The following is an 18662-nucleotide window of genomic DNA, read 5'->3' on the forward strand; positions in this document are numbered from 1 at the left end:
AGACTATTTGTAATACATATATACATTGCATATATACATATATACATGCTATAAATAAACTTTTGTTTGGAATGATGAATGAACATAAGTATAAGTATGATTAACATGTAACAAATTAAATATTACAAATTTTTACCTGGTAGGTCATCTTGTCCAACTCTTATATTTGGGCAGAGAGGGCTGTCATCTAAACTGTTGTGGTTGTATTCAAGGTCGATTTCTGAAAAGGAGAACATTCAAGGGCATTTAAAACAGCTATATATAATATATATACACACACACACAGTACGGTTAGCAGTGCGTGCATGTCTGCACTATGGTTAGCAGTGCGTGCATGTCTGCACTATGGTTAGAAGTGCGTGCATGTCTGCACTATGGTTAGCAGTGTGTGCATGTCTGCTCTATGGTTAGCAGTGTGTGCATGTCTGCACTATGGTTAGCAGTGTGTGCATGTCTGCACTATGGTTAGCAGTGTGTGCATGTCTGCACTATGGTTAGCAGTGTGTGCATGTCTGCACTATGGTTAGCAGTGTGTGCATGTCTGCACTATGGTTAGCAGTGTGTGCATGTCTGCACTATGGTTAGCAGTGTGTGCATGTCTGCACTATGGTTAGCAGTGTGTGCATGTCTGCACTATGGTTAGCAGTGCGTGCATGTCTGCACTATGGTTAGCAGTGTGTGCATGTCTGCACTATGGTTAGCAGTGCGTGCATGTCTGCACTATGGTTAGCAGTGTGTGCATGTCTGCACTATGGTTAGCAGTGTGTGCATGTCTGCACTATGGTTAGCAGTGTGTGCATGTCTGCACTATGGTTAGCAGTGCGTGCATGTCTGCACTATGGTTAGCAGTGCGTGCATGTCTGCACTATGGTTAGCAGTGTGTGCATGTCTGCACTATGGTTAGCAGTGTGTGCATGTCTGCACTATGGTTAGCAGTGCGTGCATGTCTGCACTATGGTTAGCAGTGCGTGCATGTCTGCTCTATGGTTAGCAGTGCGTGCATGTCTGCACTATGGTTAGCAGTGCGTGCATGTCTGCACTATGGTTAGCAGTGCGTGCATGTCTGCACTATGGTTAGCAGTGCGTGCATGTCTGCACTATGGTTAGCAGTGCGTGCATGTCTGCTCTACGGTTAGCAGTGCGTGTATGTCTGCTCTACGGTTAGCAGTACATGCATGTCTGCACTATGGTTAGCAGTGCGTGCATGTCTGCACTATGGTTAGCAGTGCGTGCATGTCTTACAGTGTATCTTTTTTAGTGATCTAAAGGAAGATGGCATGTACATCAGCCAGGCTAAACTAGACCCTTGTATGACGACCACTGTCTTTTATGCAATATTGTATATTTCAACTGAATTACAGTACGCTAAAAGATGTGGAGTTTAAAAAAGAATAATTAAAAGGTGCACATTGTAGCCTCCTATCTTTATTTGTACATGTAGGCTATTTTAACTAGCTCTTCGCTGCAGATTGACCCATATCTGTCAATACATTGTCACCAAAATAAAAAGCCACTGTTTTGCATTAAAAATGAAACCCCCTTTCAGTGCATCTCCGAGTTGGATTTTATCTAGGACAAGCAGAGATCTTTTTGGTACTATCATTTCCTTGGAGCATATAAACAATTCTGCTCTGTAAATACAGTATAATCGTAAATCTCGAAAAACTACTCACTTCTAAATCTTTTCTAGTCATTTTCTGTATTACTTTAGTATAAGTACATGTTAATTTGGATTCATATGTTGTTTTTTTCTGACTTTATGTGAACGAAAAGACACACATTTGCCCGTTTTCCCATTGGAAATAGTGATATTTTGAAATATCACTGTCCTGGTCACAAAAGCAAAGTTTGTGGGGAATAATAGCCATTTTCTACACTTTTGAGGCATAAGCAATTAGTAAATAACACTGACTACCCAGGAACAAAAAAAAAAAAAAAAAAACCTGTTACACGGTGTTATTAAACAGTATACACCCCTGAGAACAACTAAGTTTTACATATTCATATGGTAGGATAGAATCATATTCCTTGCAGAAGTGTGTGGAAAATACCATTGGGTTACAATTATAAAGGTGTAATCTTTGCAAAACCATAATGAGACTCAAAGCAATATCTGCAGTTGAATAAAAACAGATTTGGAACAAATAGTACACAGTGGTAATGATGTAACTGCAATGGGCCGACAGTGTTTTTAGGGTCCTACCATAGTCTGTTAACGATTCATAGCATTGCACGGACATTGCATTACCAATTGAAGAACACTTGGGATTTGTTTGGATAGTATTGTCCTGAGGTTTACCAAAGGTAAAATAAATTAGACACATTAAAACAGACTAATAACTACTAATAACCCACCCCCCCCCCCGCCCTGCTGGTTTTTGTTCCAGCTGAGCTCTCAATTACTTAATTGAACCCTTAATTGAACTAATAATTAGCTTAATTAGACTTTTTAAATTCTAGCTTATAAAATGTTGGAGAATTCATGTTTTTTTACAATTGTAGTTAACTTGAAATCACCAATTGTTTAAAATAACGTCCAGGACCAGGGTTGAGAAAGACTGCTCTATAGGAAAATAAACTTGAACTTTGACCCATTCCACTCCTCGAGACCATCACTTTCAATTCAAACACAACATGTCTAGTTTTCAATCACTTGACAACACCCACAGTATAGAAATGTTCATTAATAATCAACAAAATGAGAGTATGTGACAAAAAAAAAAGATGTAAAGCTGGTACATTCGTATCTCTATATTCGTAACTATACTGCTGAACCTCGCCTTCTTTAATATTGGCATCACAAGGGCATCCATGTGTTCTAAAAAATTATAGATGAGCCGCTTCAATGAGTTACAGGAAAACAATTCCATCTCGGGTTTCTGTGAATTAAATATAATACTGTTCTGAATTCAACATGTTGTTGTTATTTCTACATTACAAAAAGAGACGGCAGAGAGTATGAACCCAGAAAGCTACTGTCTATTCTGAGTAGTACTGATAGATCTTGAACAGCAGCGTATTTGTATCATAAACTTCATGTTTATAACATATGGGCTGCAGTGCACTTTGAAAATAAGTCATCTCTGGGTTCTCACGGGTTATGATGTCACATAATATTTTCATTTTCACAAATACTGAGTACATTAAAGAGCTTAATAATAAATGTGACACTTACGACACGATGCAGGGGTCCACAGTACTGACAGCAGAGCTACACAGGCCCAAGTGACCATGTGCCTCCAGTGGGGCCGAGATTTACTTCTAATTGGAAAGAAAAAAGCAAAGGAAAGAAACAAATATCAATTATCTGAGTGTCAACTTAATGGGCAATGGGGAATGTTGTAAATGGCTGCCTTTATTTAAAACATTTATCAAACAGAATATGGTATTATTATTTCTAATATCCTGAACACCCATTCATAAACTCTGGATTAGTGTAAAACAAACACTCGTTTTAAACCCTCAGCATGCACGGGTAGTCCTAGGAACTGACCCCGGATCACTTATTGATTGATATTGAGTGTGTCATTAGTTGTTATTTACTTCCAAGTTAATCCGTTGAATTTATAAACTTGGGAAAGTTTGTATGCAACCGGAGATAGCAAAATAGGAGAGGACAAAACACCATTAATACCAAACATGGTTTAAAAATGAAAGCAGGTTTTTCAAACAGGTGAACAGACCTGTAGAGGACAATGTGCCTCGCTTTTTGGCATATGAGATTACATTACATTACGAATCATTCCTGAATGTATCTGGCTAAAATAATTCACTATGGAAAATACATGAATAAATAAATAAATCAATCAATAAATCAATAAATCAGGTTGCTTTTGTCATGAACGGTCGTACATATTCTATTCTTGTGAATTTATGAAAAGATTGTTGCTGTTTCACCTGGATGACTTATCTCATTGTTTTTTGTCATCTGGAAATTGACTTTGGCTGAAATCATAAGAGAATTGAATGATGTAATACAGAGGGGGAGAGCACAAGCCATGCTGACTAATTGAAAAGGAACAGCACCAGTAGATCATGTGCTGCCCACAGGACTGCCAGGACCAATATGAACTATAAACCATGGGGTGTGTGTGTGTCTGCCTGCTACTGTTAAACGTATGTGATCTTGTATTCCAGAAACTGCACCACAAATTGTGTAACATACACTGATTAAAAAAATCTAACTGTATAAAGTATACTAACAGGACAATAAAGAAGACTCAGGCATACCATTTTTCATGATGAAGGATAGCAAATTGCATTTCAGGACAAGACCCTGTGTGGCGATATTAAAGTCTGAGCAAGGTAATTCCAACCAGATGGAGCACAGACAGACATTCACTTATAATGCAGCAACAGCAAAAACCGTGCCCTCAACCATGCAGTTCTATAGATAATTACTGTATAACCATACTCTTCTATCTAAAGTACAGGGCGATCTTCCATCACAGTTTAGTTAGGAGATATTATAGATGAACTATAATTTTTTAGTGCAAACACACACATTAAAATGTATAAGAAATGAATGAGGTGGGGGTTCAACTTCCTATCCCATCTGGCATTAAGAGACTTTGGTTTCTGTACCCTGGAATAATCCCTTGCTGTTAATTTACAAGGCCTTGAATGGATTAGCAACTAGTTATCTGCAGGAGTTACTGACCCCATATCTTCCAAACCGCACCCTGAGATCACAAGATGCGGGGCTGCTGGTTATTCACAGGAGGAAGGGCTTTTTCTTGTAGAGCTCCTAAATTATGGAATGCTATGCCTACGCTTTTGTATTATTATGTGTATTCTGTTATCTAAATCTGTTATTTAATGGTCTGATTATGGCAGTTGTATGTGTGACATGCTATACAAATGTATTGTGGTTTGTTCCTTTTTCCCCATATGTACTGTACAGCGCTTTGCTACACTTTTGTATAAAAAAATATATAAACACAAAAAATACGTTATATAAATAAATATATTATATTAGCTCTTGTTATCAGGAGAGTGCATTGCTGATATAATTCAGGTTTCTTGATATATTATATTAGCTCTTGTTATCAGGAGAGTGCATTGCTGATATAATTCAGGTTTCTTGATGTATTTTATTAGCTCTTGTTATCAGGAGAGTGCATTGCTGATATAATTCAGGTTTCTTGATATGTTATATTAGCTCTTGTTATCAGGAGAGTGCATTGCTGATATAATTCAGGTTTCTTGATATATTATATTAGCTCTTGTTATCAGGAGAGTGCATTGCTGATATAATTCAGGTTTCTTGATATATTATATTAGCTCTTGTTATCAGGAGAGTGCATTGCTGATATAATTCAGGTTTCTTGACATATTATATTAGCTCTTGTTCCTGAGAGAGTGCACTGCTGATATAATTCAGGTTTCTTGATATGTTATATTAGCTCTTGTTATCAGGAGAGCGCATTGCTGATATAATTCAGGTTTCTTGATATATTATATTAGCTCTTGTTATCAGGAGAGTGCATTGCTGATATAATTCAGGTTTCTTGATGTATTTTATTAGCTCTTGTTATCAGGAGAGTGCATTGCTGATATAATTCAGGTTTCTTGATATATTATATTAGCTCTTGTTATCAGGAGAGTGCATTGCTGATATAATTCAGGTTTCTTGATGTATTTTATTAGCTCTTGTTATCAGGAGAGTGCATTGCTGATATAATTCAGGTTTCTTGATATATTATATTAGCTCTTGTTATCAGGAGAGTGCATTGCTGATATAATTCAGGTTTCTTGATATATTATATTAGCTCTTGTTATCAGGAGAGTGCATTGCTGATATAATTCAGGTTTCTTGATATATTATATTAGCTCTTGTTCCTGAGAGAGTGCACTGCTGATATAATTCAGGTTTCTTGATATGTTATATTAGCTCTTGTTATCAGGAGAGTGCATTGCTGATATAATTCAGGTTTCTTGATGTATTTTATTAGCTCTTGTTATCAGGAGAGTGCATTGCTGATATAATTCAGGTTTCTTGATGTATTTTATTAGCTCTTGTTACCAGGAGAGTGCATTGCTGATATAATTCAGGTTTCTTGATATATTATATTAGCTCTTGTTATCAGGAGAGTGCATTGCTGATATAATTCAGGTTTCTTGATGTACTGTATTAGCTCTTGTTACCAGGAGAGTGCATTGCTGATATAATTCAGGTTTCTTGATATATTATATTAGCTATTGTTTTGATGTCAGCAGCAGATGCCCAGTGCTCCTGCTCTGTTCTTTGTTACTGCAGCCTATGTTGTGAGGAGACAATTATACTGTGTGTTGTAGCACTGATAACAAACACAGTTTTACATAACATATTTTGTATTCATTGTGTAACATTTCCTCACTTTTGATTCATGAACAATACTGTCAGGGAAAGAAGCATAATTAATCACCTGCAGTATATGTTTACCGTTGCCCAGAGCGTTTATAAACCCTAAGGTATCTGACAATACTTTCCTTTAATCAACCGCTCCCACTTTTACCAGGAATAAGGGATAATGCAGAGATAAACAGGGATAGGTGATTGCCACAATGTTAGGGTATTCCCCCAGGTTAATTTCCAGAAAGCTTTTGACAAAGTCCCGCACAAAAGATTAATTCTCAAACTGAACACAGTTGGGATTCAAGGAAACACATGTACATGGATTAGGGAGTGGTTAACATGTAGAAAACAGAAAGTACTGATTAGAGGAAAAACCTCAGAATGGAGTGTGGTAACCAGTTGTGTACCACAGGGATCAGTATTAGGTCCTCTGCTATTCCTAATCTACATTAATGATTCAGATTCTGGTATAGTAAGCAAACTTGTTAAATTTGCAGACGACACAAAAGTAGGAGGAGTGGCAAACACTGTTGCAGCAGCAAAGGTCATTCAAAATGATCTAGACAAGATTCAGAACTGGGCAGACACATGGCAAGTGACATTTAATAGAGAAAAGTTTAAGGTACTGCACGCAGGAAATAAAAATATACATTATAAGTATCATATGGGAGATACTGTAATTGGAGAAGGAATCTATGAAAAAGACCTAGGAGTTTTTGTTGACTCAGAAATGTCTTCATCTAGACAATGTGGGGAAGCTATAAAAAAGGCTAACAAGATGCTCGGATACATTGTGAAAAGTGTTGAATTTAAATCAAGGGAAGTAATGTTAAAACTGTACAATGCGCTAGTAAGACCTCATCTTGAATATTGTGTGCAGTTCTGGTCACCTCGCTATAAAAAAGATATTGCTGCTCTAGAAAGAGTGCAAAGAAGAGCGACCAGAATTATTCCGGGCTTAAAAGGCATGTCATATGCAGACAGGCTAAAAGAATTGAATCTGTTCAGTCTTGAACAAAGAAGACTACGTGGCGACCTAATTCAAGCATTCAAAATTCTAAAAGGTATTGACAGTGTCGACCCAAGGGACTTTTTCAGCCTGAAAAAAGAAACAAGGACCAGGGGTCACAAATGGAGTTTAGACAAAGGGGCATTCAGAACAGAAAATAGGAGGTACTTTTTTACACAGAGAATTGTGAGGGTCTGGAATCAACTCCCCAGTAATGTTGTTGAAGCTGACACCCTGGGATCGTGTGTTTAAAAATGTATATTTGTATTTAGGCACGAAGATTGCACAACACTTCACGTGCAAGTAAAAAGTAATACTATGTGAGCACGGGGAATTGCACTTTATTAATTCACATGCAGTTGTACCGCGACTCCAACTGAATGATTGATTAGCAATCAACTCTCGGTACAGCTGCATACATGCAGCATGTTTTCACACACTCGGGGTTGGGTGTTTGGTGAGTGGAGAACGGGATAAGAGACAGAGGTAATAATTGTGATCATAATAATAGAAGTACAATATCTGCTCACCGTGTTTTGTTTAGTGTTAGTCTGTTTTGTTTGCCTCTTTGTTTTGGCTGCCAGTGCCGTGTCCTGTTTTTGTCCTGTTTTATTTCCTATTAATAAACTGCGCAGCACCGAATCCATTCATCATTTCCTCTCTCTGTACTTTGTGTTTCTTCTGGTCTGACGCCCTGCTACAGCCATCTTTGTGACACATCCATATCAATCAAAGGTTCAAGAGGTCAAGTGGGCAATATCAGTGAATATTAGTACTTTTTAAATGGCCTTTTCAAGTAATTATTTTCAGGGCTTAGCTTACATATTGTGGGCTCAAAACATTTTAAATTTCCATAGGCTGGGCTTAGCCTATGGAAACTTAGCAGTACAACAAGAAGGAACCACTGGCTTTTGCATGAAGAATTAATTGGGTGTCTTGCTTTATATGTGAGGTGATTTATTAATGCATCTATTATATAGTTGATGTCAAGTAAAAACATTTTTACTTCTTGCCAAACAACACTACGGCACACAAAATTCAAATCAGCATTACTAAAACAAGGTAGCTCTGCACATTCTAATTGTGACTTCAAATCTATAAGAGATGGCAGTACGACAATATACAGTAATACAGCTACTGTTCTGTACCGTAATTGTGCCTCTACTTCACATTTCAGCACAAGTGTTTGCTGTTGATTCAGCTGCTGGTATCAGGTAATGTGCTGTCTGCCCTCTTGCCCCTGTACTCAGAAATCCATCTATCACCAGATAATTCATGGAGCCTACAGCACAGCGTAGTGGGAGGGTTCAGGGAATGACTGACAGGTACTCAGCAGAGCCATCACCCCAGGGAGGCAGCAGCCAGCAGTGACTGTGCAGGAGCAGGGCCCTGTTTTCAAAGCAGGGGGAAGCACAGCACAATTGGTATTTTCTGCAGTAACTCTTCTCTGCCACTGGAGATTTGATTTGTGTCTCGCAGCTCTCTCCTGCTGTGTCCTTGGTTCTCAATAGATAGTTTGTGCAGAGACAGGTTTTCTTAAGACTCTTAAATACAATCCTGTACATAACACCGATTTAGTTCCATTATCCCCTGTGTTTCATAACTGTTTGGTTCAACTTTTCTTTTTTATATCTGTTTTCATCACCAAGTATTTCAACTCCATTGTATTGCATTATTAGCACTTGCAATGCATCTACATTTTACTTGTATTTTATACTCAGGGCTTTAACCTTTAATGTATTTTTCATGCCTTATCTGTACAATTGTCCAGTACAGACCTGAGAGATAGTGTTTAATAGCGAATCAGAGAGACTTACAAGACTAAATCAGTACATGTCTTTCTGACTGCAAACCGCTTTGTGGTTTTCCATGTACTTACAGTTACTTCCAAAACTGAGACAAATTTAAAAATACCACATTTTGAAATCCAGCGTGAGATACTGCCCTTCTACTACTATGGCTTCCGGTAGACTTTTGCGATATCATTTTGTAGTTTCTTTGATTACATGCTGTTAAATAAAATATCTAAATTAGTTAATAAATGTATTTATTTTTGGTGTAAGGTTCTGCTGTGATAAGGGGAGCATAATAGTACAGCTAATAAGTTGTAGGTAGGGATTTAACCTTTATTGTAAACATTACATTTATTTTGCTTTATTTCCAGCTGGCCCTGCATTCAGTGCTGTATTCGTCAAGCTGAATCTTCAATTGGGCACATTTAACTGACCGTTAAGCAACTGATCATGACTTACTGTACTCTTATACTTACCCTTTAATGAAAAGTGTATATTTCAGACAATAACATCACTTCCAGACTGTTTAATGCGCCAGTAACTGTATTTGTTTAGTCTCCCTCCTGTCCATCATGTTAATTACTATTCAAAATCTCAGTGCATTTTGACTATAATGTCCTGCCAAGAATTAACTAAATACAGTTCTTCATCATTAAAAGCTTTCAGACCTCTGGAATCTACAGTGTCTCAAGACCCACTAATGTTTAGATAGCAGGTTCATTAAGAGAACCTAAAATAGGCAAAGGGATTTGTAGGGCTTTCACTGCACAGCACAAAATTAAATCCCCTTTCTTTTGTTATGGCAATAAAAATAATAAAATAACATTTATTGTGAATGTAAAACGTCTTTGAGAATTGAAAATCTTTAAACTGGTTATTTCAAACGCAATCAACTTCAAAATATACGAACAGGCATGTCAAGTCTTTCTCAAATAAGAATGCTTTCTCTAATGCAGTATCAACAAGATACAGTACTGGCTACAGAAAGCCGTGATGCTGGCAAGACTCCCTGAACTGCTCGGAGAGTATGCCTTCAGGCATGAACCCTAACATTACGGGCTGGGGTGATTACTGGTGGTTCCTGCTTTTACACTGTGTAATTCCATGGTGATTACTGCTGGTTCCTGCTTTTACACTGTGTAATTCCATGGTGATTACTGGTGGTTCCTGCTTTTACACTGTGTAATTCCATGGTGATTACTGGTGGTTCCTGCTTTTACACTGTGTAATTCCATGGTGATTACTGGTGGTTCCTGCTTTTACACTGTGTAATTCCATGGTGATTACTGGTGGTTCCTGCTTTTACACTGTGTAATTCCATGGTGATTACTGGTGGTTCCTGCTTTTACACTGTGTAATTCCATGGTGATTACTTGGTTCCTGCTTTTACACTGTGTAATTCCATGGTGATTACTGGTGGTTCCTGCTTTTACACTGTGTAATTCCATGGTGATTACTGGTGGTTCCTGCTTTTACACTGTGTAATTCCATGGTGATTACTGGTGGTTCCTGCTTTTACACTGTGTAATTCCATGGTGATTACTTGGTTCCTGCTTTTACACTGTGTAATTCCATGGTGATTACTGCTGGTTCCTGCTTTTACACTGTGTAATTCCATGGTGATTACTGCTGGTTCCTGCTTTTACACTGTGTAATTCCATGGTGATTACTTGGTTCCTGCTTTTACACTGTGTAATTCCATGGTGATTACTTGGTTCCTGCTTTTACACTGTGTAATTCCATGGTGATTACTGGTGGTTCCTGCTTTTACACTGTGTAATTCCATGGTGATTACTGGTTCCTGCTTTTACACTGTGTAATTCCATGGTGATTACTGGTGGTTCCTGCTTTTACACTGTGTAATTCCATGGTGATTACTGGTGGTTCCTGCTTTTACACTGTGTAATTCCATGGTGATTACTGGTGGTTCCTGCTTTTACACTGTGTAATTCCATGGTGATTACTGGTGGTTCCTGCTTTTACACTGTGTAATTCCATGGTGATTACTGGTGGTTCCTGCTTTTACACTGTGTAATTCCATGGTGATTACTGGTGGTTCCTGCTTTTACACTGTGTAATTCCATGGTGATTACTGGTGGTTCCTGCTTTTACACTGTGTAATTCCATGGTGATTACTGGTGGTTCCTGCTTTTACACTGTGTAATTCCATGGTGATTACTGGTGGTTCCTGCTTTTACACTGTGTAATTCCATGGTGATTACTGGTGGTTCCTGCTTTTACACTGTGTAATTCCATGGTGATTACTGGTGGTTCCTGCTTTTACACTGTGTAATTCCATGGTGATTACTGGTGGTTCCTGCTTTTACACTGTGTAATTCCATGGTGATTACTGCTGGTTCCTGCTTTTACACTGTGTAATTCCATGGTGATTACTGGTGGTTCCTGCTTTTACACTGTGTAATTCCATGGTGATTACTGCTGGTTCCTGCTTTTACACTGTGTAATTCCATGGTGATTACTGGTGGTTCCTGCTTTTACACTCCATGGTGATTACTCTGGTTCCTGCTTTTACACTGTGTAATTCCATGGTGATTACTGCTGGTTCCTGCTTTTACACTGTGTAATTCCATGGTGATTACTGGTGGTTCCTGCTTTTACACTGTGTAATTCCATGGTGATTACTGGTGGTTCCTGCTTTTACACTGTGTAATTCCATGGTGATTACTGCTGGTTCCTGCTTTTACACTGTGTAATTCCATGGTGATTACTTGGTTCCTGCTTTTACACTGTGTAATTCCATGGTGATTACTGGTGGTTCCTGCTTTTACACTGTGTAATTCCATGGTGATTACTGCTGGTTCCTGCTTTTACACTGTGTAATTCCATGGTGATTACTGCTGGTTCCTGCTTTTACACTGTGTAATTCCATGGTGATTACTGCTGGTTCCTGCTTTTACACTGTGTAATTCCATGGTGATTACTGCTGGTTCCTGCTTTTACACTGTGTAATTCCATGGTGATTACTGCTGGTTCCTGCTTTTACACTGTGTAATTCCATGGTGATTACTGGTGGTTCCTGCTTTTACACTGTGTAATTCCATGGTGATTACTGGTGGTTCCTGCTTTTACACTGTGTAATTCCATGGTGATTACTGGTGGTTCCTGCTTTTACACTGTGTAATTCCATGGTGATTACTGGTGGTTCCTGCTTTTACACTGTGTAATTCCATGGTGATTACTGGTGGTTCCTGCTTTTACACTGTGTAATTCCATGGTGATTACTGGTGGTTCCTGCTTTTACACTGTGTAATTCCATGGAACTTGCCTTGTGAGCAATATGGTGGATCCTTAGTTACACATAAGGTGCTGCTATGTGTTATTTATTGCATTTTACACCCACTTACACTTTAAACAAATGTTGTTGTTTTTTTGGTTTGTTTGTTTGCATCACCTAAGCATGACTAGTTTGTCTAGGAGTGATTTCTATTGTCTAATTGTTCTTTGGTAAAATCATCAAGAAAAAAAGTTTGGCCATACATTTGTAAGTCCATTACAGAGTGACATGTTACCCCCAGTAAGTCTTTATTGGGTTACACTATCTGGTGTGGTTGCCTGTACTTCTATTTTTATCTTTACAGAGAAGTATTTATTAATGTTTCCCACAAACATGTTCTGAAAGCTGCTGTCACAGCTGAAATCCTTGGTGAGATTGGAATTCCTCCTCTTTGAAGTAAACAACTAAACCAAGATATAAAAGCTACACTCTCTCTTCCTAAATAAAAAAAAAAAACTCTTCTCCATTTTCAGCTTTGTCTGGTGGATCTAAAGAATATTTCTTGTGCTGATCTGTAGGGAATGGTTGGATAATGATGATGAAAACGTCTGACTTGTCATTTCTGTTTGAATTCTGTGTGATGTGCAGTTCTCATTTTGTAAACGCTGCTTATGAGACCATTATAAACATATATATACACTTTGCTTCTGTTATGAATCTGACAGGGATGCAAAGCTGCATTTCAATGAAGGGCATTGAAGACATCATGCTGACGGTTGTATTAAAAAATCATTAGCACTTTCTGATTAAAATAAATCTTGGTTTTCATCTGTTGGTGTTTAATTAGCATGTATGAAACAGTATATTACTACATGTAATAAGCTCTTCTACTCGCGTTTTAATCACAAACTAACAAGTTTAATTACCAGTCCCTCCAGGATTCCGCTGAAATTCATAGAAATTCTCACCCAGAAAATCTTATTTTCTTTCCAATCAGAAATACAGACATGTTAATTTGCTTTTGTTTATTTTAGTCCCCAGCAGCACTCGTTAAAAGCTTTGCCCTAAACTACAGGATAAATCATGCACGCAGAATATAACTGTTTAAGACTGCTGAACAGCACCCCTAAACTACAGGATGAATCATACACACAGAATATAACTGCTAAAGACTACTGATCAGCACCCCTAAACTACAGGATGAATCATACACACAGAATATAACTGCTAAAGACTACTGAACAGCACCCCTAAACTACAGGATGAATCATACACACAGAATATAACTGCCAAAGACTACTGAACAGCACCCCTAAACTACAGGATGAATCATGCACACAGAATATAACTGCTAAAGACTGCTGATCAGCACCCCTAAACTACAGGATGACTCATGCACACAGAATATAACTGCTAAAGACTGCTGAACAGCACCCCTAAACTACAGGATGAATCATGCACACAGAATATAACTGCTAAAGACTACTGAACAGCACCCCTAAACTACAGGATGAATCATGCACACAGAATATAACTGCTAAAGACTACTGAACAGCACCCCTAAACTACAGGATGAATCATGCACACAGAATATAACTGCTAAAGACTACTGAACAGCACCCCTAAACTACAGGATGAATCATACACACAGAATATAACTGAGAACTACTGCTGAACAGCACCCCTAAACTTTCCCTGAAGACAGTAGGAAACTGATCTGCAATATTGAGAGACCACTAGGCTAAAGTACAAGAGGTCACAAAGTTCGGAAAAGAGAGAACAGTCCCTCATACCAGCCTCCATGCAAAAACAGTTACGAGGGGAGAAAAAAAAAGGTTAGGAAGCTAATTTTATTTCCAGAATTTAAAAAAAAAAAAAAGAAAAAATTGAGAGAATAGCAGTACCCGATGAACCGAGGAAGAATAAAAACATAACTACTGGCACTGGTAGCTACAATGATAGGAATACGAAGGTCTGCAAATATAAATGTGAAGGATATTATCGATGTGGAGGGTATTATCAATGTGGAGGATATTATCAATGTGGAGGGTATTATCAATGTGGAGGGTATTATCAATGTGGAGGATATTATCGATGTGGAGGATATTATCAATGTGGAGGATATTATCAATGTGAATATTATCAATGTGGAGGGTATTATCAATGTGGAGGGTATTATCAATGTGGAGGGTATTATCAATGTGGAGGATATTATCAATGTGGAGGATATTATCAATGTGGAGGATATTATCAATGTGGAGGATATTATCAATGTGGAGGATATTATCAATGTCAAAGGATATTATCAATGTGAAGGATATTATCAATGTGGAGGATATTATCAATGTGGAGGATATTATCAATGTGGAGGATATTATCAATGTGGAGGATATTATCAATGTGGAGGATATTATCAATGTGAAGGATATTATCAATGTGAAGGATATTATCAATGTGAAGGATATTATCAATGTGAAGGATATTATCAATGTGAAGGATATTATCAATGTGAAGGATATTATCAATGTGAAGGAGGATATTATCAATGTGAAGGATATTATCAATGTGAAGGATATTATCAATGTGAAGGATATTATCAATGTATTATCAATGTGAAGGATATTATCAATGTGAAGGATATTATCAATGTGAAGGATATTATCAATGTGAAGGATATTATCAATGTGAAGGATATTATCAATGTGAAGGATATTATCAATGTGGAGGATATTATCAATGTGAAGGATATTATCAATGTGAAGGATATTATCAATGTGAAGGATATTATCAATGTGAAGGATATTATCAATGTGAAGGATATTATCAATGTGAAGGATATTATCAATGTGGAGGATATTATCAATGTGGAGGATATTATCAATGTGAAGGATATTATCAATGTGGAGGATATTATCAATGTGAAGGATATTATCAATGTGAAGGATATTATCAATGTGGAGGATATTATCAATGTGAAGGATATTATCAATGTGGAGGATATTATCAATGTGGAGGATATTATCAATGTGGAGGATATTATCAATGTGAAGGATATTATCAATGTGAAGGATATTATCAATGTGAAGGATATTATCAATGTGAAGGATATTATCAATGTGAAGGATATTATCAATGTGAAGGATATTATCAATGTGAAGGATATTATCAATGTGGAGGATATTATCAATGTGAAGGATATTATCAATGTGAAGGATATTATCAATGTGGAGGATATTATCAATGTGGAGGATATTATCAATGTGGAGGATATTATCAATGTGGAGGATATTATCAATGTGAAGGATATTATCAATGTGGAGGATATTATCAATGTGGAGGATATTATCAATGTGGAGGATATTATCAATGTGAAGGATATTATCAATGTGAAGGATAATCAATGTGAAGGATATTATCAATGTGGAGGATATTATCAATGTGGAGGATATTATCAATGTGGAGGATATTATCAATGTGAAGGATATTATCAATGTGGAGGATATTATCAATGTGGAGGATATTATCAATGTGGAGGATATTATCAATGTGAAGGGTATTATCAATGTGGAGGATATTATCAATGTGGAGGATATTATCAATGTGAAGGATATTATCAATGTGGAGGATATTATCAATGTAAAGGATATTATCAATGTGAAGGGTATTATCAATGTGGAGGATATTATCAATGTGGAGAATATTATCAATGTGGAGGATATTATCAATGTGAAGGATATTATCAATGTGGAGGATATTATCAATGTCAAGGATATTATCAATGTCAAGGATATAGGATATAGTGCATGGGCCTCTGTGCAGTTGCCCCAGCTGCACGCACTATTCTTCTGTGACTGCACTGTCCACAGCACACCTTGTGAATGTGAGACAAAGCCGTACAGATGAAACCAGGGGCAGAGCTTTGCAATATGTGCATGCTTGCAAGTTCAATTGCATTGTGTTATTAATTGTAATTCTGACTACCACTTATACAAATTTACCATAGTAAAATCATAGCAACGTATAATAATGTATAGTGGAAGGTTGGTAAAGTATAGATACACATTATTGACGAGAGATATGGTAAAGCATATTAAAAGGCATACATGCATTACCATAGGAATAGCATGCAAACATTGTGAAAATAGCCCTGTGGTCTTTAGAAGTCACGTTATTGCACACTTTTACACTTGGCAGACACTGTGGTTATCCTTTAAGTAACCTAATGTGCTATCATACTAATAAGAAACCCTCTAACAAATTGCAAATCTTATCAGTACCGTCATACAATCTACAGCAATCACAACATGAAGGGCTTCACATATCTGACAAACTATTATTGACACCAAGCACCACACAACATGTATTGCAGGGGATGTAACTCCGCGTGGAGCATGACCAGTCATAGCATGCCTTGCTTTTAATTGCTACCTGATGAGGAATTTGGCAGGCATCAGGACACATCCATAACTTCAAACTACAATCATAAAATATTCAGTAATTCTTAAAGAAACATTTAGGTTCGACAATACGATGGGTTTTAACTTTTCTTCTGGGTTTAAACTCTTATGGGACTGCAGGGCATATTGGAAAACAAAATTGAGTGTTGTGTTATTTCTTTTTTTAAATGCCTGTGATATTAACTTTTTATTCAAAACTGTTTATAAGCTTAAACTTCCCTACTGATTAGGATAAAAGTCAACACTCAAAGAAGAGACCTATTTAGTTTGTCCATAGTTATTAATTGCAAACAGTTTGAATGATCTCTGCTTATGATTTGTGCTGTTGAAGCAGAGTGATGAAGACTATGTAGTTTGAATAGCCTGATAGAACATGGAAAGAAAGTTGGTCTAAAGCATCAATGTATTTTTGATTAAACCAACACCCTGGGCGAAGATTTAATCACAAAACGCTGTGCTGATTTATGACTTCTGTTATTCCCCTGTCTTACTACACTATTCAATAAAACTTCCATTCTTGGCAGGGCACTAATTAATACACTTGGCAAAAAAATGTATCTACATGACTTAGCTTCTTATAGGTTTTATATCATAGGAATGCAACTCCCAAGCACACCACTGTATTGGGAAAAAAAGTCAAAAGCTCTTGAAAGTGTGATTGAATGCTGTCTAATATCAACGATATTATCTGTATGTATTGAGCAATGGCCACGTAAGGGACAATAATAGTACAAGGACAGCTACTTGAAGAAGCCAAACTCGTACTACAGCAGTCGCACACCAGTATTTTCACTCACCACAGTACTGTGCACTAGAGGTTTTGATAAAGACGAAACCATTTCAGTGGACGTTAGACCAACTGAGCTTGCCCATATTTCTGCTCCAGTGGTAGACGCTGATATAGACTGTGAACAATGCCTCATTGTTTCCAACATTACTGTTTGTGGGACTGCACCCTTGTTTATGAAAAATAATGAAATATTGAGAAATGGATAGACAGCAGCTTGGAATCGGTTTTGCGATCACCATCAACAAGGTACTGATGAGGATGTACCAGTAGATGCAAAAATCCATTCATGAGTTACAGGAAGACATGGAAAGCCAAATAGACCCATCCAATACATTGTGAAGTTTAACTGTCCTCTCCTTAACAAAAAAACAAATGTAAAATAGTCTCAACACATTTATAAAACAACATCATTGCTCAATACTTACCTTGTAATGAAATAAATATCTTGTCCCATATTGTATCCTTCAAGATAGAAATAAAAACAGAAAGGTGTGAATTAAAAACAATACAAGTTTCTAAAGAAGCCAAGTCAGAACATACAGTGAGCAGGAGGTATCTCAACTCGTTTTCATGGTGTGAGAAGGCTGAAAGCACAGATGGAAGGGATGCTGAAACTTTTCACAAGTCCCACAACTTTTTTGCAGCAAACTTTACAATTACAGAGATTCTGATTGGCCAAGGACCTTCCAGGGGACGGCTGTTGTGTTTTATGACCTAGAAGAGCTTGAAGCCTCTGGGCTTTTTGAACACTGTGGGGTGTTCCATTAAAACATGTGATCATCTGTTCAGAGGTATGTAATGATGTTAATGATTAGGTAAAACAAGAGCCTGGTTTGTAATGTCAAATACAGTGGATTCATTCATACAACAGCCCTTATATAAGTTTACCACTTTTTGCACTTTATAAGGCTGCACTTTTCCCATGCTTTTCCCATGGTTATACTATGCATTTACAATTTGCCATGTTTAGTAATATACTTTACCATACCTCCTTGTTCTTCACAATGTTTACCTCTTCTTGTCCATGCTTTCACTATGCTT

The 18662-nt window shown here is 37.3% G+C and overlaps 1 protein-coding gene across 1 annotated transcript in view; it reads right to left on the reverse strand.

Moving 5' to 3' along the window:
- Nucleotides 1–18232, reverse strand: part of LOC121314015 (collagen alpha-1(IX) chain-like) — a 37715-nt gene extending 19483 nt beyond the window's left edge. The window contains exons 1-3 of the mRNA XM_041246777.1: nt 18047–18232; nt 3176–3261; nt 137–220 (exon numbers count right to left, since the gene is read on the reverse strand). Of these exons, the coding sequence (XP_041102711.1) occupies nt 137–220; nt 3176–3261; nt 18047–18075 (199 nt within the window). The 5' untranslated portion in view covers nt 18076–18232. The remainder of the gene's footprint in view (nt 1–136; nt 221–3175; nt 3262–18046) is intronic.
- Nucleotides 18233–18662: the final 430 nt, after the last annotated feature.

Source organism: Polyodon spathula, chromosome 4, assembly GCF_017654505.1.
Source record: "Polyodon spathula isolate WHYD16114869_AA chromosome 4, ASM1765450v1, whole genome shotgun sequence".
Lineage (NCBI taxonomy): Eukaryota > Metazoa > Chordata > Actinopteri > Acipenseriformes > Polyodontidae > Polyodon > Polyodon spathula.